Consider the following 23,902-nt stretch of genomic DNA (forward strand, 5'->3'; position numbering starts at 1 on the left):
AAAATATTAAATTAGCCAGGAACAGTGGCTCGTGCCTATTATCCAAGCAAGCACTTTGTGAGGCTGAGGCAGGAGGATCCCTTAAGGCCAGAAGGTCGAGGCTGCAGTGAGCTATAATTGCACCAGTGCACTCCAGTTTAGGCAACAGAAGAAGACCTTGTCTCCAACAATAAATAAAATAAAAATTAAATTATAATATCCCTTGAGAGCAAACAGAAGAAATCCTCTATTTCAGGCAGTAAATATGAGGCAGAGAGTAGATGTAAGGGATGCTCCCAAAACTGGGCACTCTGTTAATGACAAAACAGAGACCAGAATCCACATTCCCAACACTCAGTCCAGTGCCAGACCCACAAAACCATTTGGTTTTTTCAAAAACACTGACTTTTCCCAAAATGAAACCCAAACTATCACTAACAGATGTTTTAGATGGTCAGTCTTTATCCTTGTCTTCATTCAATGCTCATTCCTCCTTTTACTGCAAAAACAAAAGGTGGCTAAAAGAGTATTCCAGGGAGACCCTGCAACAGAGTTTAACTTCACTTTCTCCTTGGTTGTTAATAAGTTTTCTTTGAGACAAAGAAGTACAAGAAAAATAGGCTACGCTTGCTCATAAATTTCAGGCAGATGCAAACCCTGTTCCCAGGCTCAACTGGCCAGCTCTGTTTTTTTCTTAGAGATGAACACAGCTCCTGTACCTCTACATTTAGACCCAAGAGTTTCCCTATTAGGACACATGAAAAGAGCCAAAAGGCATGTTTCTTTTTCATCAAAATTAAAATCCCCACATGCAAAGGCACCCTTTGTTTCCAAACCCCTTTCCTCCAGGGTCCCGCTGTTTCAAATCTGTGTGGTCTATTAAATGCTAAATCATCTGACAGATTTCTTCTGGGGAGACTGTAGTTTCCAGGGTAACATCCAAAACACATATATCTGTCTTTTTTTTTTTTTTTTTTAAGTTTTTGTTGTTCTTCACCTGAGCTGGCCTGAGCAAAACTGTTAGGTGTAGAGGATTGGAACAGAGAATGGGGACAGTCTTCCCAGAGTCCCAGAAGTACGGGGCTGAGGCTGGATTGCCCAAGGAGTTCCTGGACCAGTAATCCCCAGAGAAACAGCATTTAGCTCAAGTAACAGCCTCTAGCTCAAGCTACCAGTTCTGTCCCCCATGTCCACAGAAAATGGATTGATACAGTTTGGCTTTGTGTCCATACCCAAATCTCATCTCAAATTGTAATCCCCAGATGTTGAGAAAGGGACCTGTTGAGAGGTGATTGGCTCATGGGGGCAGTTTCCCCCAGGCTATTCTCGTGACAGTGAGTGAGTTCTCACGAGATCTGACAGTTTCATATGAGGCTCTTCGCCCTTCACTTCCCTCACACGCTCTCTCACCTGCTGCCATTAAGACATGCCTTCTTCTCCTTCCACCATGATTGTAAGTTTCCTGAGGCCTCCCCAGCCATGTGGAGCTGTGAGTCAATTAAACCTCTTTTCTTTATAAATTACCCAGTCTTGGGCAGTTCTTTATAGCAGTTTGAGAACAGACTAATACACAGACCAAAAGAAAATTAATAGAAAGGGGCATGGCTGTGCTGAATGGAACTGCTCGTTACAGAAGACCAGACATCTATCAGAAAAACCTGCCCAATGCTGTAGCTAATTCCAAAACTAAAGATTAACCCAGCAAAGCCACAATGTACTTCCAACTCTTGGCAGTTCCAAATGAGGTCAGCATTTAATAATGGCAGCCCCAACCCCTAGCAGGAGCACAGCAGTAACACAGATGAAAGGTGTAGGTGACAGCCTTCACTAAGGACACATTTACTCACCTGAATGAACAAGCAGTGGGACCCTTTATACCCAGTCACTTGGGCTTGAGAAATAGCTGGATTCTCCCCAGGGAGGCTGCCCTCCTCCCCCTCCCCCACTTCCCCGATTTAAGATTGAAGATGGCTGGAATGCACCCCACCTATGAAGAGCAGTGGACATGGCTGGGGGTAGAGCCAGAACAAGCCCTCAAATGAACACAGGCCAAACTAGAGACTCAGGGCAGCCAAGTGGAACCAGAACAGGACATAAAGTGAGCTTGTACATCCAACAGCCATGAGTAACATCAAAAAGGTTGTAGCCTGGCCAACATGGCGAAACCCCATCTCTACAAAAAATACAAAAAGTAGCTGGGCGTGGTAGCATGCACCTTTAATCCCAGCTACTTGGGAGGCTGAGGCAGGAGAATCACTTGAACCCGGGGGGGCAGAGGTTGCAGCGAGCTGAGATCGCGCCACTGCACTCCAGCCAGGGTGACAGAACGAGAACCTGTCTCCAAAAAAAAAACAGGTTGTAACCCATCCTCCAAGATACCCCCCATACATCTAAAACAATTAGATTAAACAGACTCAACAAAGTAAACATGTTTCTGTCCTCTGTCTCATGTCTCTCAGGCAGCAGGGCTTCCCATGTATTTTATGCTAGCAGGCACTGTCCCACACCCACCTGAAGCCACGGGTGTCTTAAGGCTTCTTCTGTCGTAAAACGTGCCTTTGGATCCACTACCAACAACTTCTTGACAAGGTCCAGAGCTAAAGCAACAATTGGGCAAATCACAGTGAAAAGGATAAATATATTATCAGTAATAGTATGCCAGAATTAACAGGCCACCATCCAGAAAGAGCAGAGAGGGTCTGAGATCATCACGGAGTCAGCAGACAGGGCCCCCTAATCTTCCTCACTCTGTATTCAGAGTACTGTGAGAAGACCAGGAATGATAACGACACTCCCTGTCTCCTGCTGCTGGGACATCAGTCATGACCTCTTCGCTGCCTGTTCCCTCTCTTGTTGCTAGACTCAAGGTCAAACTAATTAAATCTAAACTTCCACCCAATTCTAAGATACTTGGGATGCACAGCAAACTCTCCCTGACATCTACAGATGGATGGGTGAGAGTTACTCAGCCAGGGAGAGGCTCCCTGGAACTGCAGGCTTGTCAGAAATAAAACTTGACTACTCCAGCAAGCAACAAATGCACGCTGGCCTGTATATCACAACATTTTTATTCCTTAAATATTCTGACATTTAACACAATCACCTATGTTATGTTATTTGACATTTAATTTTCTACTTTCTCTTCAGGGAACTAAAGTTGCCAGGATAAATTATAAAATACAAGGTAACTAAAGACATCTAGTTTTTACATGCTTGCTTACTCAAAGGAAATCTTGTAACTAAAAAGTTACAAGTGCATTTATTTTGCTCACTAAAATAGGTACCAGGCACTTGTGTACATTATACTTAACCCTCACAAAAACCTTTTAAGGTAGGGATTATTGAGGGTCCCTTTACGCAGAAAGAAATTGGAGACAGAGGTTAAATAACTTGCCTAAGGCCACACAGCTAAGTAGTAGCAGACCCAGGACCTGAGTGCATGCTCTTAATAATTTCCAGTGCCTCTCAAATGGTGTGAAACTAACAATAAAAAATAAGAACAGAATTGACAGGACAAAACACCATGGAATTTGGGAAGAAACTCCCACCACAGCACATACACATTTTAGCATACCACAAATTCTTAACCCTTTCATATTCATACCTTTCTCTGAGACTTCTGCCCAGACTTCAGGAATGAAGTTGTATTTTCCACTGGTGATCTGATCCTTCAGTGACACTTGAGTCCTATGCTCAGAGAAAGGTGGATATCCACTAAGGCTTAACATTGGTAGAGAGAGAAAGGAAAAGAAATCAAGTGGCATTCTTAGTGGCATTCAGATATAAAGATTTCTTTTTCAGCATAATGAAAAGTCAGATTTTTCTTTAAATCAATGGTCAAAAAGTGAGCTAGGCTGGGCACAATGGCTCATGCTTGTAATCCCAGCACTTTGGGAGGCCGAGGCAGGAGGATCACTTGAGCCCAGGAGTTGGAGACCAGCCTGGGCAAAATGGCAAAACCCCATCACTACAAAAAATAGAAAAATTAGCTGGGCATGGTGGTGTGCGCCTGTAGTCCCAGCTACTCGGGAGGCTGAGGTGGGAGGATCACTTGACCCAGGAGGCAGAGGCTACAGTTAGCCAAGATCAAGCCACTGCATTCCAGCCTGGACAACAGAGCAAGACACATTTGTGACTTCATCTAATCACCTCCTACCAGTCTGTGAAGCAATGAAAATATTTCTTACCAGATAAAAAGAATAACTCCTAAACTCCAGCAGTCCACAGCACGGTTATACCCAGCAGTCCCAAAAGAAACAAGAACTTCAGGAGCCAAGTAGGTGGGGGTTCCACATAAGGTTCTCATGAGAGAGGTCTCTCCCAAAATCTTGGAGTGCCCAAAATCAGTAATCTAAAATTCAGTACAAAAGGGAATAATGTTGAACTTGTCATAAAATAAAAAGATTAACATAGTCTGCCAGTCCAAGAAGACACGTAGGCTAGATCAGTTTCTATTGTGCAATTCACACCTGCCATTAATCTGGAATCTATAGATTCATGTCTTTGCAAGTTAAGACATTTAATTTTGCTTAAATTAAAATTCCTGAGCCTAGGAATCTCAACACTCAGGCTTTCCAACTTAACCTATGTCCTCTGTAATCTTACAAAAAGCTTATTACCTTTATCACAGACACCTCAGGATTCTAATTAGTTCTACATGGTTCTTAGACCCCAGTGTCTCAAACTTGGCTGCGCTATGGAATACCTGGGGAGCTTGGAAACACATGCTTATACCTGAGTGCCACTCTCAGCTTCTAAGGTAAAGCCTGGGTGTCATAAATCCTAACAAGAGATTCTAAAGTGATGCCAGGCTTGAGAAACAGGGAAAGGCAGGGCATGTGATTACTCATTCATTCATTCATTCATTCACCTATTCTGAGATGATGTCTCGCTCTTTTGCACAGGCTGGAGTGCAGTGGTGCAATCTCAGCTCACTGCAACATCTGCCTCCCGGGTTCAAGTGATTCTCGTGTCTCAGCCTCCCATGTAGCTGGGATTACAGACACCCACCACCATGCCCAGCTAAATTTTTGTATTTTTAGTAGAGATGCGGTTTTGCCATGTTGGCCAGGCTGGTCTCAAACTCCTGACCTCAGGTGATCTGCCCACCTCGGCCTCCCAAAGTGCTGGGATTACAGGCGTGAGCCACCATGCCTAGCCCACTCGTCCATTTAGACCCCTCCTCTCTCTCTAAGCACAAAGGTCACCTGTACACAACAGAGCTCAATAAATGCTCATTGGAATCTGGATAAGAGCAGTATCACCTGATCTCTAAAAAATTGGTAACAGTGTCAGATTCTCAACCTTTTTACGCTCCCACTTTTTATTTGAGGAATTAAAAGTTTCTGAACAAGAATCTACAGGAATAGCCACATACAGAATGCCAATTTCTTACCTTTATAAGACAGTCCTCTTCTTGAGATGACAGTAAAACATTCTCTGGCTTTAAGTCACGGTGTATAATACCGTTTTCATGAAGGTACTACACAGAAAGGCAGGCATGACCCTCAGATTCATGCAGTAGATACTTAAGTAGAATCAAAGTTATCAACACACACATCTCACAGCTGGGTGAAACCGTAAGCCGTGATACACACAACCATATTCTCCAAAATCATAGAAAACTGTTGGGGTAAAGTTTACAAATTTGTTTGAGAAGATCTTTAAAAAGCAGGGAAATGAAAAAAGCAACTTAGAACAATTAACCTTTCATTTCGCTTTAAGATAATAAACACTCTTCACACGGCAGAAATGTAAGGTATCAACTTCAATAAAAATTCAAATGGGTAACAGAAAATGTTTTGAGAACATACCAAATAAACACAAAAATTCCACCAAAATCATATATTTAGTTATTGCAGTCCTGAGAATATTTTTAAAGGGAATCTATACAAATATATATTTGTAAATTATCTGTTTATGTGAGTTAACCTATTCCTCAATGCAGACTGTCTTTGAAAACTCTATTGTCTGAAATAGCATATAAAAATGAACAAACACCAACATACTATGCCATATTTCTTTTCTTTTCTTTTCTTTTCTTTTCTTGAAACAAGGTCTCACTCTGTCCCCCAGGCTGAAGTGCAGTGGCACCATCTTAGCTCACTACAGCTTCAACCTCCTCAGCTCAAGCGATCCTCCCACCTCAGCCTCATGAGTAGCTAGGACCATAGACACAACGCTTGCCACTTCGACCAGCTAATTTCTTTATTTCTTTGTAGAGATGGGATCTCACAATGTTGCCCAAGCTGGTCTGGGACTCTTGGGCTAAAGTGACCTTCCCACCTAGCCTCCCAAAGTGCTGGGATTACAGGCATCAGCCACCATGCCTGGCCATATTTTTTTAGGAAACAAAATTTTCACATATCCACAAACTGTACTCAGTTCATGTTAATATTCTTGGTTACTCAATATAAATAAATGGAATAAAGGAGCAATATAAATAAAATCCAATAAGGGAGCAATACACTGAGTAGGTGACAGCTACCATTAAAAAGGGCTTGCGTTGTACCCCATAAACATGTACACCTACTATATGCCCACAAAAATTAAAATTAAATTTTTTTTAAAAAAGGCTTGTGGGCGGGCACGGTGGCTCATGCCTGTAATCCCAGCACTTTGGGAGCTCAAGGCAGGTGGACCATTTGAGGTCAGGAGTTTCAGAACAGCCTGGCCAACATGGTGAAACCCCATCTCCACTAAAAATACAAAAAAAAAAAAATTAGCTAGGCGTGGTGGCAGGCACCTGTAATTCCAGCTACTGGGTAGGCTGAGGCAGGAGAATCACTTGAACCCAGGAGGTGGAAGTTGTAGTGAGCCGAGATCGTGCCATTGCACTCCAGCCTGGGCGACACGGCGAGACATCGTCTCAAAAAAAATAAATAAATAAAATAAAAATAAATGTAAAAGGCTTGTGTTTATGGGCTTCAATCTTCTCTGGATGTCCCTCTGGGCTAGAACAAAAATTTTTTGCAAAACCTTCACTGGGAAATGGATCTGGTGAAACCTCCAGGGAGGGAAAACCTAGGTAGATCAATCACAAAAAAATTTCTCTTGATCCTCACTCTGTACAAGGATTGCTCCCAATCACTGCATTTCCTGCGAGGAGTGGGTTTTCAAGAAGAGACTGTGGAAGGGAATGGCCACAACCACATTTGGTCTAGGAAATGCTGATGTTCCTCAAAGCAAGTGCCACCAGCTATTCTTTCATCTAACACTCACTGAATAGAAATGGCTATGTGCATGCCCTGCCGGCCCGCCCACTGCAGGGAACAGGATGCTGCACCTGAAGGGAAACACCTAGTTCTGAGCCATGGGGGACCAACCCATCTGTCACAATCATCACAACTTGCAGCTCTGCCCTCAAACCTGCCCAGCTCCCACTCTGAGTTAAGAGACTTCTACAAGGATCAAACAGAACTAATGAACTAATGATCAAGACCCCTCCAGAAATACCTCCAAGCTGAAGATAGGCGACATAAGGCCATGTTATCTCTTTTTTTAAAGACAGAGTCTCATTCTGTTGCCTAGGCTGGAGTGCAGTGGCTCACTGTAGCCTTAACCTCCCAGGCTCAAGCCATCCTCCCACCTCAGATCTCCAGAGTGGCTAAGACCATAAGTGCCCGCCACCATGCCTGGCTATTTTTATTTTTTGTAGAGATGGGGATCCCACTATATTGCCCAGGCTGGTCTTAAACTCTTGGGCTCAAGTGATCCTCCTGCCTTGACCTCTCAAAGTGCTGGGATTACAGGCGTGAGCCACTATGCCTGGTCTATTTATTTCTTTAATTCCCTTTCTTACTTTCTCTTAAGCTACACAGTGAGAGCTTTTTGTTTTTGTTTTTGTTTGAGATGGAGTCTCACTCTGTCGCCAGGCTGGAGCACAGTAGCACGATCTCAGCACACTGCAACCTCCGCCTCCCAGTTCAAGTGATTCTCCTGCCTCAGCCTCCCGAGTAGCTGGGACTACAGGCACGCGACACTACGCCCAGCTAATTTTTGTATTTTTAGTAGAGATGGGGTTTCACTATGTTGGTCAGGATGGTTTTGATCTCTTGACCTCGTGATCCACCCGCTTGGCCTCCCAAAGTGCTGGGATTATGGGCATGAACCACCGCGCCTGGCCAGTGAGAGCTTTTTCATCTCAGTGAAAGGAGTAGGACATTTTTGCCAAGAAGAGAACAGCAAACACACAGATTCTCTTCTGAGTTTTAATCCACGGTCCCTCAATTTCTGCCTAATTCAGGGAGTAATTCAACTAAAAGAAAGTCAGCTGTCAAAAGAATTGAGGGCTTCTTTTACCTGCACAGCCAAGAGCATCTGGTAAAAATAGAGCTTGCAGGTAGCTTCTTTCAGGCGTTTATTCCCCACCACTTTGTCAAACAGTTCTCCCCCTTCCATCCTGAAACACAAAGGCAAGGCAAGGGGTTCATTCCTCGGGGAAAAAGCACTTGGACAGAAGACAATAAAACAAACAAAACAAATTCATTAAGACAAGCAAACATTTGACATTTTTATTCACTTCTGACTCCCATTTTTAAAACTAATAAGGTAATAAGTCTTATTAACAATCAGATGTCCCAGTTGGAAACTAAGGAACGAGATGAAAGGAGTGGGCATTGGAGGCACTTGGGGAACTTTAAAAAATCCGATTCAGTAGCTTGGAAGTGGGGCCCAGGAGTTGCTTTTTTTTTTTTTTTTTTTTTTTCAGACAGAGCCTCGCTCTGTCACCCAGGCTGGAGTGCAGTGGTGCGATCTTGGCTCACTGCAACCTCCGCTTCCCAGGTTCAAGTGATTCTCATGCCTTAGCCTCCCAAGTAGCTGGGATTACAGGTATGCGCCACCATGCCCGGCTAATTATTGTATTTTTTTTAGTAGAGACAACGTTTTGCCATGTTGGCCAGGTTGGTCTCAAATTCCTGGCCTCAAGTGATCTGCCCACTTTGCCCTCCCAAAAGTGCTGGGATTACAGGCATAAGTCACCGCACCCAGTCAGGAGTTTGCATTTTTATCACACACCACAGATGATTCTGAGACTGATGTAGAAGAGCAAACAGAAATTTACAGACAACCAGGATCTGAACCCTACCTCTACCATTTCCCAGCTTTTGGACTTTGGGAAAGCTATTTAACCTCTCTGAGCTTGTTTCTACCACTTAAAAAATGGGGATGATACCATCTACCTTGATGGTTGTTATAAAAATTAAGAGATGACTGATGTAGGAAAAGCTCCTGGCACAGGTGCTTGGCAAGGTTATTCCTTTATTTATTTATTTATTTTGAGATGGAGTTTCGCTCTTATTGCCCAGGCTGGAGTGCAATGGTGCAATCTTGGCTCACTGCAACCTCCACCTCCCAGGTTCAAGGGATTCTCCTGCCTCAGCCTCCCAGGTAGCTGGGATTACAGGCATTCACCACCATGCCCGGCTAATTTTGTATTTTTAGTAGAGATGGGGTTTCTCCATGTTGGTCAGGCTGGTCTCGAACTCCTGACCTCAGGTGATCTGCTCGCCTCGGCCTCTCAAAGTGCTGGGATTACAAGCGTGAGCCACCGTGCCCGGCCCTGTATTATCACTTTTATTAAACTGTGTTAACTGGATTCAGTCAGGTAACAATCTCCTATTTGATAGCAGCAGATCCACAAAGGGCTCCAGGCTCTCCTAGTGCTGTGATCAGGGGTGTTGTTTACCATATAGTCTTTTTTCTTTTTTCTTATGTTTTTTGAGACAGTCTTGCTCTGTCCATCACGGCTCACTACAACCTCCGCCTCCCAGGTTCAAGCGATTCTCCATGCCTCAGCCACCCAAGGAGCTGGGACTACAGGCACATGCCACCATGCCTGGCTAATTTTTGTATTTTTAGTAGAGACGGGATTTTGCCATGTTGGCCAGGCTGGTCTTGAACTCCTGGCCTCAAGGGATCCGCCCACCTCAGCCTCTCAAAGTCCTGGGATTACAGGTGTGAGCCACCACACCCACCCTGTTGTCTATACAGTCTTAATGATCACCCTGCATAGATACGATTTGCCAACCAGGAGCAAAGCATTCTGTGCCTGCCACAATAGCTGCTCCCAGAAACACTTAATATTTATGCAGGAGCAGATATCAAGACGGGCATCTTCCAGAAATGAGACAGGAAGTTATTCTGATTACATCAAATAACGCAAGACATTATCGCCACTGAAATAAACTACCAAGACACTGAAAGATACTCAGGTGCCACCATGCAACCTGGTCCTGGGTTGAAAGGACCCGCATAGAAAGGCCTACCCAGGTAGACATTTCAGAGTAGAGTCATTTCAGAGTAGAGTCATCCCTCAGTATCCATGGGGGATTGGTTTCAGGAGCCCTCTCAGATACCAAAATTCATTATGCTCAAGCCCTTTATATAAAATGGCATAAGATTTGCATATAATCTATGTATATCATCCCATATACTTTTTTTTTTTTTTTTGAGGCAGAGTCTCACTCCCATTGTCCAGGCTGGAGTGCAGTGGCACAATCTCAGCTCATTACAGCCTCGACTTCCCAAGCTCAGGTGATCCTCCCACCTCAGCCTCCTAAATAACAGGGATTACAGGCACGTGCCACCATGCCCGGCTAATTTTCTGTGTGTGTGTGTGTGTGTGTGTGTGTTTTGTTTTGTTTTGTTTTTTTCGTACAGATGGGGTTTCACCATATTGCCCAGGCTATATCCTGTATACTTTCTTTCTTTCTCTATTATTTATTTATTTATTTATTTTTTTTTTTTTTTAGACGGACTCTCGCTCTGCCACCCGGGCTGTGGAGCTGTGGGGGGGCTGCGGCTGCGCGCCAGCTCCACCTCCCGGGTTCACGCCATTCTTCTGCCTCAGTATCCCAAGTAGCTGGGACTACAGGCGCCCACGACCACGCCCAGCTAATTTTTTGTATTTTTAGTAGAGACGGGGTTTCACCGCGTTAGCCAGGATGGTCTCGATCTCCTGACCTTGTGATGCACCTGCCTCAGCCTCCCAAAGTGCTGGGATTACAAATGTGAGCCACTGCGCCCAGTCTTTTTTTTTTTTTAATTTTTTGAGACAGAGTCTCACTTTGTGGCCCAGGCTGGAGTACAGTGGCACAATCTCAGCTCACTGCAACCTCCACCTCCCGGGTTCAAGCTATTCTCCTGCTTCAGCCTCCTGAGTAGCTGAAGTAACAGGTGTGCGCCACCACACTCGGCTAATTTTTATATTTTTAGTAGAGACGGGGTTTCATCATGTTGGCCAGGCTGGTCTCGAACTCCTGACCTCAGGTGATCCACCCACCTTGGCCTCCCAAAGTGCTGGGATTACAGGCGTGAGCCACCGCGCCCAGCCCTGGATACTTTAAATAATCTCTAAACTACTTATAAAACCTAATACAATGTAAACGTTATGTAAATAGTGGTTCTACAGTACTGTTTAGAAAATAATAACAAGAAAAGTGTTTGTTCATGTTTGGTACTGATACAACAATCCATTTTATTTTTCTAAGTATTTTCGATCTGAGGTTGGTTGAATACACGGATATGGAAACTCACAATTACGGTGAGCCAATTATAACAATATTGCCCCATGGTGAGTACACACATGTGCCAGGTGCTCTGCTGGGGGATTTCCATCCCTCAGAGCATTTAATTCATACAAGAACTCTGCATGTGGGGGTTCATTATAATCCCCATTTAACACTATGAAGATGAGACTCAGAAAAGTGAGGTAAACTCACCCATGGGTGGTCAGCTAGTCAACTGCAGAGTGGAGTTCAAGCCCTGGTCACAGATCCAGGACCTAGAATCCCATACCACCTATCTTTGGAAACATTGGAGGGTTTTTAGGGTCGATATTAACCCCCTATACACACACTTTGTGGGCCCCACTACTACATACATACGTTGAGGTCCCCCAGGATGAGAAAGGCAAGCCTACATTAGATTCTTTGGTGGCTTTATAAGCATTTGAATGGGAACAGAAATTTTTAAAAAATTTACTACTTACAATTCCAAAACAATATAATAATCTTCTGCATCAAAAAAGTTTTTAATCTTGATGATGCAAGGCTAAGAAGAGGGGGAGAAAAAAGGGAAATAGTGAGAAACTCCCAAGAGGAAAACCACAAGAGCTTAGAACATCTGCCCAGAGGGACAGGGAGGCCAAGACCAGGCATCTGGCCCCCTGCCTCCAGAGGCTTGGAAGTTCAATCAGGGGAGAAGGCAGACAGAATCTAGCCAACTCCTCAGTGAGAACATGCAAGAAATTTTCCACCCCGCCATGATGGTGAGAGACTAGTTCATATTTCATATGCAAGGATGCTACCTGGGAATGAAGGCTGGGTCTCTTCCCAGTCTTCTTCCTCACTGCCCCAGAGCAGAGGTACTCAAGGACAGCCTAAGGAACCCTGAGGGAGACTGACAAGTAGCATGAATAAAAGCAGTCAAGTAGGAGCCCAGCCATGCTGCCAAACAAGGGTTATTTAAGCTCTGGGCAACTGGAACCTCCAGGCAATTGGACCCCATGGAACAAGATCCTACCATTTTTCAAAGGAAGGGGGAAATTCTAATTTTATAAGAACTCTAAAACACACTTGGGTGGGGGGGCACAGAGACAGAGAGAGAGAGACAGACACACACACACACACACACATACACACACACACACACCCCTATGGCTGATAGTTCATGACCACTGATCAGTGCAGGGTGCATGGAGAACACTGAGGGTAAGGAACAGAATACTGCACGTTTTAAAATGCCTACACAATAACATGACTTCATACTTAGCACATCTATTTTTTTTTTAATTTTTCTTTCTTTTTTTTTTATTTTGAGACAGTCTCATTTTCTTTTTTTGAGACAGAGTCTCACTTTGTCGCTCAGGCTGAAGTGCAGTGGCACGATCTCAGCTCACTGCAACCTCTGCCTCCCGGGTTCAAGCGATTCTCCTGCCTCAGCCTCCTGAGTAGCTGGGACTACAGGCATGCACCACCACACCCAGCTAATTTTTGTATTTTTAGTAGAGAGGGTTTCACCATGTTGGCCAGGTTCATATTGAATTCCTGGCCTCAAGTGATCCACCTGCGTCAGCCTCCCAAAGTGTTGGGATTACAGCGGTGAGCCACCAGGCCCGGTGGGCACACCTATTGTTTTTACGATACAAAAGACAGAAAACAGTTAAGCTCAGTGGGTAAATGAAAGATTTGGTGAGTATTCATCAGGGACACACACCCCAGCACAGAGGAGGACTGTAGTTATATGAGAATTAAAAAGAAAAGAGCCATCAGATTTTTTGGTTTTAGATTCAAAAGAGTGGTAAAACTTGCCAGATTGATCTTCCCATAAAGTGTATTTCATCATATTCATCACTCATCACTCTGATTAAGATCCTCCAATGGAACCTTCCCACAATGAATTGTTATATAGCAATGAATGAATGCCCAGTTTTCCCACCATAAATGGGTCTTGGAAGCATAATGTTGAATGAAAAAGGCAAGTCACAAAAGACTTCAAAGAGTATGATACAAGTTGAACATCCCACACACAAAAATACAAAATCTGAATACTCCCAAAATCCAAATCTTTTTTTTTTTTTTTGAGACGGAGTCTTGCGATGTTGCCCAGGCTAGAGTGCAGTGGCGAGATCTCGGCTCGCTGCAAGCTCTGCCTCCCGGGTTCACGCCATTCTCCTGCCTCAGCCTCCCGAGTAGCTGGGATTATGAGCGCCTGCCACTGTGCCCGGCTAATTTTTGTATTTTTAGTAGAGACATGGTTTCACCATCTTGGCTGGGCTGGTCTTGAACTCCTGACCTCGTGATCCACCCGCCTCAGCCTCCTAAAGTGTTGGGATTACAGGCGTGAGCCACTGCGCCCAGCCCCAAATCTTTTTGAGAGCTGACACAACACTCAAAGGAAATACTCATTGGAGCATTTTGGATTTCAGATTTTTGGATCTGGAATATTCAACCAGGAAGTACAATGCAAACATTCCAAAATCCAAAAAGATTCAAGACCCAAAAACCTCTGGTCCCAGGCATTTTGGATAAGGGACACTCAATCTGTATCATTTTTATAAGATTCAGAAACAAGCAGTAAAACTATATTATTTAGGGATACACATATATGTGGCTTTAAAAAAGCAAGGGGCCGGGCACGGCGGCATACACCTGTAATCCCAGCACTTTAGGAGGCCAAGGCAAGTGGATCACCTGAGGTCAGGAGTTTGCGACCAGCCTGACTAACATGGTGAAACCCTGTCTTTACTAAATACAAAAAAATTAGCTGGGCGTGGTGGTGCATGCCAGTAATCCGAGCTACTTGGGAGGCTGACAGGAGAATTGCTTGTACCTAGGAATCGCTTGAACCCAGGAGGCGGAGTTTGCAGTGAGCCAAAATCACGCCATGGCACTCCAGCCTGGGCAACAAGAGCAAAACTCCGTCTCAAAAAAATAAAATAAAATAAAATAAAATAAAATAAGCAAGGAACAGGCCAGGCACAGTAGCTCACGCCTGTAATCCCAGCCCTTTGGGAGGCCGAGGCGGGTGGATCACCCAGGTCAAGAGATCAAGACCATCCTGGCCAACATGGTGAAACCCTGTCTCTACTAAAAATACAAAAATTAGCTGAATTAGCTGAGTGTGGTAGCACGCACCTGTAGTCCCAGCTGCTCGGGAGGCTGAGGCAGGAGAACCACCTGAACCCAGGAGGCAGAGGTTGCAGTAAGCCGAGATCGCACCAGTGCGCTCCAGCCTGGCAACAGAGCAACACTCCAGCTCACAAAAAAAAAAAAAAAAAAAAAAGAAAAAGAAAAGGGACATTACACACAGCATTCACGGTAATGGCATTACCTCTGGGTAGAATGGGGAAAACATAAACAGGTAACTCGAGTCATATAGTCAGGTTTTTTGTGTTTTTTGTTTTGTTTTGCTTTTGTTTTTGAGACAGGGTCTCACTCTGCTGCCCAGGCTGAAGTGCAATGGGGTGATCATGGCTCACTGCAGTCTCAACCTTCTGGGCTCAAGGGATCCTCCCATCTCAGCTTCCCAAAGTGCTGGGATTATAGGCATGAGCCACCATGCACGGCTGTAAAAAGTACCTTTTAGAGGAGAATAAAGCCAGGAGCAGTGGCTCACGCCTGTAATCCCAGCACTTTGGGAGGCCAAGGCAGGCAGAACACCTGAGGTCAGGAGTTCAAGACCAGCCTGGCCAACATGGCAAAATCCCATCTCTACTAAATATACAAAAATTAGCTGAGCTGGTGGCGGGTGCCTGTAATCCCAGCTAGTCAGGAGGCTGAGGCAGAATCACTGGAACCCTGGAGGCGGAGGTTGCAGCAAGCCGAGATCATGCCACTGCACTCCAGCCTGGGCAACAGAGGGAGACTCCATCTTATACATAAATAAATAAACAAATAAATAAAGGAGAACAAGAAGAAAAGGCACACATAGAAAAGGAACAGAGAGAAGGAAAAAAGGAACTGCTTGGTTCTGGTTGGCTTCATAATGGGCAGTGCCAGTACCTATCTGAAAATGGGTGGGGTCTGGAGCTAACAGAGCATGAAGAGGTGTCCGATAGTCAGAACCAGTGTGAATTACTTCCTCTAGTGTCCGCTACCTCCAGGGTCACTGGTTGGGGCTGTCACAGCTAAAAGGGTCTCTCTACCAGGAATCAGAAGCTACTAACCCACACCTTCCACTTAGGTCATACTGGGAAAGCAGTTCAGGGAATTGATGATCTCTGTCACTCTCCAAGTGTGTTGTCTGCGCTGAAAGCTTTAGGAGCACGTCTCATTAAATTCTCACACTGACCTTGTGACGTAAGTATTCTTATTGTCTTCATTGTATAGCTGAGGAAACGGGGGCTCCAATAAATAAAATGAACTTCTCAAATGACTTCTCAGCATCTTTGATAGTACTGAGATAGGAACCCAGGTCTGCCTCCACACTAAAGTCATGTGAGAGAAGGGAAGGACAGCTCTATCTGTGCTTACCACTGCCCGGGTCCACAAGACAGCTGGCATGATAAGTGTTTGAAAACTAATCACATCAATCTCTGACTCCAAAGGTCAGGCTCTCTCGGCCACTAGACTCTACTTATTGTTCCCAAGCATCAACATGCACTCATGGGGCCGGGAGCAGTGGCTCACGCTTGTAATCCCAGCACTTTGGGAGGCCGAGGTGGGCGGATCACGAGGTCAGGAGATTGAGACCACGGTGAAACCCCGTCTCTACTAAAAATACAAAAAATTAGCCGGGCGTGGTGGCGGGCGCCTGTAGTCCCAGCTACTCGGAGAGGCTGAGGCAGGAGAATGGCGTGAACCCGGGAGGCGGAGCTTGCAGTGAGCCGAGATCGCACCACTGCAATCCAGCCTGGGCCACAGAGCGAGACTCCGTCTCAAAAAAAAAAAAAAAAAAAAAACATGCACTCATGGGCCCATGTTTAATTCCCAAGAGTGCCTTGTGCCCTTGTAAAATGCAAATAAATATGTCTAGGGTTTTGAATTCTTCTCTATTGCCCTGCCCTGGACACCGGATTTGTACAAATGTTATGTTTGAAGATCATCTGACATCAGAGAAAATTCCCTGAGCATTTGTGTTTATCTTTTTTTTTTTTTTTGAGACGGAGTCTCGCTCTGTTGCCCAGGCTGGAGTGCGGTGGGACGATCTCAGCTCACTGCAAGCTCCACCTCCCAGGTTCACGCCATTCTCCTGCCTCAGCCTCTCGAGCAGCTGGGACTACAGGCACCTGCCACCAAGCCCTGCTAATTTTTTTTTGTATTTTTAGTAAAGACGGGATTTCACCGTGTTAGCCAGGATGGTCTTGATCTCCTGACCTCATGATCCACCTGCCTCGGCTTCCCAAAGTGCTGAGATTACAGGCATGAGCCACTGTGCCCGGTGCATTTGTGTTTATCTTAAGGGTAGGTCTGATGCAACCCCACCCTAGAAAATTGGAGGGCTCCTCTCTCCCAGCAGGGTATGGTGGCACATGCCTATAGTCCCAGCTACTCAGGAGGCTGAGGCAGGAGGATCACTTGGTCCTAGGAGTATGAGGCTGCAGTGAGCTCTGACTGTGCCACTACACTGAAGCCTGGGTAACAGAGAGAGACTGTCTCTAAAAATACGTGTGTATGTGTGTGTGTGCGTTTGTGTGTGTGTTAAAGAGAGACTCCTAATCTCTTGGAAAAAGGACCTGGCAAATTCAGAGAGGATGAATAATTTGCAAAAGAAACAGAAGAAAGCCAAGCAGGAAGGGCAGCCACTCAGGTTCTCATAGGTTTTCAGGTCCACTCACTGAGTTCTAAAGGAACCTGTTGAAGTACTGTATCAACAACAGTAATTGCTCCTCAGTTTCTACTGACTTTTTTGAGGGATTTGAAGAGGTAGAATAACAGAGAAGAAACCTTTTTGCTGTTTGGAGGTTAAAAGCCAGAATAAGACCAGGCACGGTGGCTCACGCATGTAATCCCAGCACTTTGGGAGGCTGAGGTGGGGTGATCACGAGGTCAGGAGATCGAGACCATCCTGGCTAACATGGTGAAACCCCCTCTCTACTAAAAATACAAAAAATTAGCCCAGGCTGGAGTACAGTGGTGCGATCTCGGCTCACTGCAATCTCTGCCTCCTGGGTTCAAGCACATCTCCTGTCTCAGCCTCCCGAATAGTTAGGATTACAGGCATGTGCCACCATGCCCAACTAAATTTTTGTATTTTCAGTAGACAGGGTTTCACCATGTTGGCCAGGCTGGTCTCGAACTCCTGACCTCAGGTGATTCACCCACCTCAGCCTTGGGACTTTGGGAAGTGCTAGGGTTACAGGCGTCAGCCACCACACTCGGCCAATATTATCTTTATTATACTAAAAGGCTTTATACTCTTCTCATATTTTGAGATAGATAAATCTAAGTATGAGTCATATAATAATACTTACATGATTTAGCTTTTTCAAAATTTCTATTTCTGTTTCAACATTGAGAGCTGGGTCCTTTGATAAATAGAATAACAGAGTTTATTAATAATAATAATTGCCAATATTTAAAAAAACATTTACAGTTAAACTCAGTTGACACAAGGCTGCCTGAGTTCCAAACCTAGCTCTATTCATACAAAGAAATCAAAGCCCAGAGGTCAATGACTTAAATACCTCACCTAAAATAACTTTGTAAAATGCTTGGCAAATAGTAAGCATTCAATAAATGGCCAGGCCCTGTGCCAAGCTCTTTATTTACAGAGATCATGTCTCATAAGCCTCTGAATCCCCATCTTACAGATGGGGCAACCAAGGCTCAGAAAACAGAAGCCACTCGCCCTAGTCTCCACAGTCAGAAACAAGTGTGTTTCCACTGTGTTCATTTTTAATTCGTAAACCCTACTTATTAGCTATGGAACTATTTACATTCATTAAAATGATAAAAAACATGAACAAGAAGGTGTTCAATGAAACTATATAAAGAAAATGTCAAGTCAAATTTCTACTAATAGAGCAGATACAGCTTCCAACTTCAACAGCAGGCTCGCATATTTACTGAGACTCTGACAAGAGGAGGCTTCAGGGTACTAAAGTTGTTCTGTTACAATTCCAAAAGGATGAATCAAGTAACTCAACTTCCTGGGCTACACCCTCCACAAGCAAAGAGGAGATAGAATTACATATTTATGTAAAATGAACTTCAGCTAAGAAACCCAGATGTTTAATTTTAAGAGCCTGCCTCTTCCTATAAGCCGCTAAACTCATTACCAAGTCAGGGTATACTCTGATAATAGAATGGTCACAAAGGGTCCAATCTGATTCAAATAATGAAATCAAAACATAAAATTTTACTCCCAGTTTTTAACAATCTAGTTGGTATTTTCTTCTCCCCAAAATGGGAAACAAATCTTAGAATCACAGGGGAAAAGATCTACAACAAAGTGAACACAAAAAGGAAATTCCTCTTGCCATGTGAGAATGGCATTGTCTAGGGGGAAAAAAATTGATCTTTAAAGAATGTGAAAGTATAATAGCCAGAAACAGCTGGCCACAAGGGAAAATGTGATTAGAGGCTGTGTTTTACATTACTTTGTTGAGTCACATGTGGAAAGACCAATGCATTTGGCCATCTCTCCCATACAGTAAATGTGGATTACAAAAAAGTAGTAAAATAAATGGCTGCTATAAAGAAAGGCTATTTCAATGATTTAATTAAAATGTTAAAACTCTATGGCTAATCCATAAACCAGGGATACTCACTGCCATATTACCCAGAACAGCAAAGAATAAGAAATTACCTAAATGATCAGCCAGAGAAATTGTTAAGTAAATTACAATAAAGTTGATGACATGAAAACTCAGTCATCAAAAAGGATGTATTAGGTAAAAGTCTATGCCATAATGCATTTGTGGAAAAGCAAAATACAAAGCTGTATATACAAGATGATTTCAACCATCTAAAAACACGATTTCATCTGAACAAAACCTAGAAGGAAAAGGAAAACTGAAAACAGCTGTGGGGTCACAGTGAGGATTATGGCTGAATTTTTTTCTCTAATTTCCTGTCATTTATTGTAAAAACAATCTTGTAACAACTTTGAACTTGGAAGAAGAAAAAAACTTCCCGCTATGTTCATTATCATGTACAATTAAATACTTTTGGAACCAAATTATCTACAAGTAAAAGTTTCTAGATTAATCAAAGATGCCCCAAAATTTTCCATGTTCTTTGATACTCACAAATTCATCCATCTAAGCAGGAGGTTATTCCTGAGTTTGAAAATCATCAATCTAAGATTATTTTGGGAAGTTATGAAGACGTGTTAATAAAAGGTGAGCAGCCTTTTATTGGTACTTACTGTCTCTCTTGCTGAACCAATAGCAAACTTCCTTTTGCTGATGATCTTTATGGCTACTTTCTTACATGTTTTCCTCTCGAAAGCCAGCTTTACCTCTCCACAGGCACCACTAGAGGGAAAAACAAAGACAGTGATTGTCTGAATGTTTTTAATTATGAGACCTACCGCTCCTGGGTCCACTTCAAGTATTAGAATTTACAGACATTCCATATAACAACCTTTCCATTGTCCCTGTTTGAGGAGGACACAATGAAACTTCACCAATGTAAAATGTCAACGGCTTAACAGCCAAAATCACTAAGTCAGCTCCAAATTCCACTTCTGAGCCGAGTAATACAAACATGAGTCTTACTGTAGCCCTGGATTGTGAAATTCCCAGAAAGATACTAAGAGAAAAATGAGAGAGAAACTACTTATCCGAGAGGTCAGAAAAACATTAACTAGAAACAGTCCTCCCTCGTCAAAAATGAGTGCCCAAAACAAATAACGGTAAACAGAATCTGCAAATGAATAACTTTAATGGATATATTTCTTTCCTTCTTATTCTCCATCTTCAAAGGAAGTGCATAAGCAGTTGACGACATAAGTTGCACCCTAAATCAAATCAGATTACCTAAGAAACCAAAAGTATTACACAATCAGCCTACTTTCAGCAACCTCTCACAGAGATTTGCAGTTACATGGGATACTACTCATGGAGGAGGAATGCTCGCCAAGCCATTACCCAGAACACAGTTAATCCTGAGTAGGATCTGTCTTCCAAAGCTTGGGTCAGCCCAAGATAATGGCTACTAGGGCATCAATTACCCATTATGAAGTAGACTATTATAACTATTGTGGGTTTTGAAGGGGTGAGTTGAGGGGTTTACCAAGACATCTTTTTTATTCTGTTAAATATACATAACACAAAATTTACCACTGTAATCATTTTAAAGTGTACAATTCAGTGGCATTAAGTACACTGCCAATGTTCTACAACCATCAGCATCTTATTCCAGAACTTTCTCATTAGCTCAAATGGAAACCCTGTACCTGTTAAGCAATTAAGCAGTCACTCCTCACTCTACCCTGCCCCCAGCCCTCAGCCCCCAGCCCCTGGCAACCACTAATCTGCTTTCTCTATATATTAATTTGCCTATTCTGATTATTTCATATCGATGTAATCACACAATATGTAGCCTTTCGTGTCTGGATTCTTTCCCTTAGCATAATGCCATAACATTTGTGGTACTTCATTCCTTTTTACAGCTGAATAATATTCCATTATATGTAAGTATCATAGTTTGTTTATCTATTCATCTTCTGACAGACATTTATTTGGTTTGTTTCCACCTTTTGTAAATGGTTTCTTCAGTATGACAACACAAGCATAAGCAACAAAAGAAAAATAGATAAATTACACTTCTTCATTGTGACTAAAGCTGCTATGAACATTCACGTACAAGTCTTTTTTTTTTTTTTGAGACGGAGTCTCGCTCAGTCGCCCAGGCTGGAGTGCAGTGGTGCAATCTCGGCTCACAGCAAGCTCCGCCTCCTGGGTTCACGCCATTCTCCTGCCTCAGCCTCTCGAGTAGCTGGGACTACAGGCACCCGCCACCACGCCTGGCTAATCTTTTTGTATTTTTAGTAGAGATTTCACCGTGTTAGCCAGGATAGTCTCGATCTCCTGACCTCGTGATCCGCCCATCTCGGCCTCCCAAAGTGCTGGGATTACAGGCGTGAGCCACCATGCCCGGCCTCACGTACAAGTTTTTGTCTGAACACTTGTTTGCTTTTTTTTGAGATATAGGCTTGATCTGTCACCCAGGCTGGAGTGCAGTGGCACAATCTTGGCTCACTACAACCGCTGCCTCCTGGCTTCAAGCAATTCTCATGCCTCAGCCTCCTGAATAGCTGGGATTACAGGTGTGTGCCACCTCGCCCAACTAATTTTTGTATTTTTAGTAGAGACGGGGTTTCACCATGTTGGGCAGGCTGGTCTCGAACTCCTGACCTCAAGCGATCCACCCACCTCGGCCTCCCAAAGTGCTGGGATTACAGGCATGAGCCACCATGCCCGGCCTGAATACTTGTTTTTTAAATTGGGGAATTTATATACCTAGAAGGAGAATTTCTGGGTCACGTGATAATTCTATGTTTATCTTTTTCTGTTGTTGTTTGTTGTTGTTTATGCCCCATAGAGCTCAGATGTTTACCTTTTTAAGAAATCACCAAACTATTTTCCACAGTGGCTACATACATCATTTTACATTCCCATTAGCAGTGCATGGGGGTTCCAATTTCTCCACATCCTCACCAACAGTTACTAGTTTCTGTTTCCTTATTATGGTCAGCCTAGTAGGTAGGTGTGAAGTGGTATCTCATTGTGGTTTTGATGTGTATTTCCCTAATGACTAATGATATTCAGCATCTTTTGATGTGCTTTTTGGCCTTTGTATGTGTTCTTGAGAGAAATGTCTATTCTAGCCCTTTGCCCATTTTTTTTGTTTTGTTTTTAGAGACAGGCTCTCACTCTGTCACCCGGGCTGGAGTGCAGTGCCTTTGCCCATTTTTAAATGGCAGGTTGTTTGTTTTTTTATTGTAGAGTTCTAAGATGTCTTTATCTATTCTAGACATAAGCCCTTATCAGATATAGGGCTTGCAAATATTTCATCATTCTGTTGGTTTTGTTTTCACTCTCTTGATAGGTATCTTTTGAGGCACAAAAGTTTTAAATTTTGATTAAGTCTAATTTATCTATTTTTTCTTTTGTTGCTGTGCTTTTGGTGTCTTATGTAAGAAACCACTGCCAAATACAAGGTCATGAAGAGCTGTCCCTATGCTTTCTTCCCAGAGTTGTATAGTTTTACCTCTTATATTTCATTCTTGGTTCCACGTTGAATTAATTCTTATGTATGGTATGAGGTAAGGGTCCATGTAACTATTCTTTTTTAAATCAGCTCAAAGCACTTCCCAGTTTCCCTTCTCCTGGAAACAGTCACCCTTTGCCTGGGAATTCCTCCCCAAGTCCATGCAGCTCTAGCTGGGTGTCTACTGTGGCACAACCCCTATTCCTATAAACACAGGATAGCTACATAACCAAAACTGAGCTGGAGCAGTGAGCTGTGATCATGCCACCGCACTCCAGCCTGACACACAGAGCAACACCCTGTCATTCATTCATACATACAGCCAGAGTTGCCCTTGAAATCAAGTGCTGACATTAGGAGAGAGACTTCTCTCTGCTGTAGTTTCTAGACAAAGAAAATATCATTCTGTAGCCCCTGGTAGCCATTTTTCCTACCATATAGAGAGAACAATTCTGTAGGTAGCCAACAAACAGCTGAATCAAGAGATGGAGCTAGAGCCCTGGTGACACTGCGGGAGCTCTTAGACGCAGTCAACCAGACCATCAGAACTCAAAGACCATGAAGTAAAGCCTAATGACCTCCTAGATCCAGCCATGCTTGAAGTAAGGATTTGCCTGTTTATTTTTAATTTATTTATTTTATTTATTTTTTTTTGAGACAGGGTCTTGCTCTGTCACCCAGGCTGGAGTGCAGTGATGCCATCTCGGCTCACTGCAACCTCCGCCTCCTGGGTTCAATCGATTCTCCTGCCTCAACCTCCCAAGTAGCTGGGACTACAGACATATGCCACCACACCAGGTTAATTTTTATATTTTTAGTAGAGACGGGGTTTTACCATGTCAGCCAGGCTGGTCTCAAACTCCTGACCTCAAGTGATCCACCAGCCTCGGCCTCCCAAAGTACTGGGATTACAGGCGTGAGCCACTATGCCCGGCCTGGCTATTTCCCAGTTACAAAAGCCAGTAAACTTTTTCTCTTACCTGATTCATTTGAGTTGAGTTTCTATCATTTGCTACAAGTTACAGAATTCGTATTAAATCTTCCCTTAGGGGCCGGGCGCGGTGGCTCACGCTTGTAATCCCAGCACTTTGGGAGGCCGAGGCGGGTGGATCACGAGGTCAGGAGATCGAGACCACAGTGAAACCTCATCTCTACTAAAAAATAGAAAAAATTAGCCGGGCTTGGTGGCGGGCGCCTGTAGTCCCAGCTACTCGGAGAGGCTGAGGCAAGAGAATGGCGTGAACCCGGGAGGCGGCACT

At 43.7% G+C, this 23,902-nt stretch overlaps 1 protein-coding gene across 1 annotated transcript in view; it reads right to left on the minus strand.

The window, feature by feature from the left end:
* Positions 1–23,902, minus strand: part of CHEK2 (checkpoint kinase 2) — a 55,825-nt gene that overhangs the window by 3,763 nt on the left and 28,160 nt on the right. Inside the window, exons 6-13 of the mRNA XM_032138366.2 lie at positions 19,795–19,903; positions 17,897–17,950; positions 11,972–12,033; positions 8,281–8,380; positions 5,375–5,461; positions 4,167–4,330; positions 3,584–3,699; positions 2,491–2,576 (exon numbers count right to left, since the gene is read on the minus strand). Of these exons, the coding sequence (XP_031994257.1) occupies positions 2,491–2,576; positions 3,584–3,699; positions 4,167–4,330; positions 5,375–5,461; positions 8,281–8,380; positions 11,972–12,033; positions 17,897–17,950; positions 19,795–19,903 (778 nt within the window). The remainder of the gene's footprint in view (positions 1–2,490; positions 2,577–3,583; positions 3,700–4,166; positions 4,331–5,374; positions 5,462–8,280; positions 8,381–11,971; positions 12,034–17,896; positions 17,951–19,794; positions 19,904–23,902) is intronic.

This window comes from Hylobates moloch, unplaced genomic scaffold (assembly GCF_009828535.3).
Source record: "Hylobates moloch isolate HMO894 unplaced genomic scaffold, HMol_V3 SCAFFOLD_19, whole genome shotgun sequence".
Classification (NCBI taxonomy): domain Eukaryota; kingdom Metazoa; phylum Chordata; class Mammalia; order Primates; family Hylobatidae; genus Hylobates; species Hylobates moloch.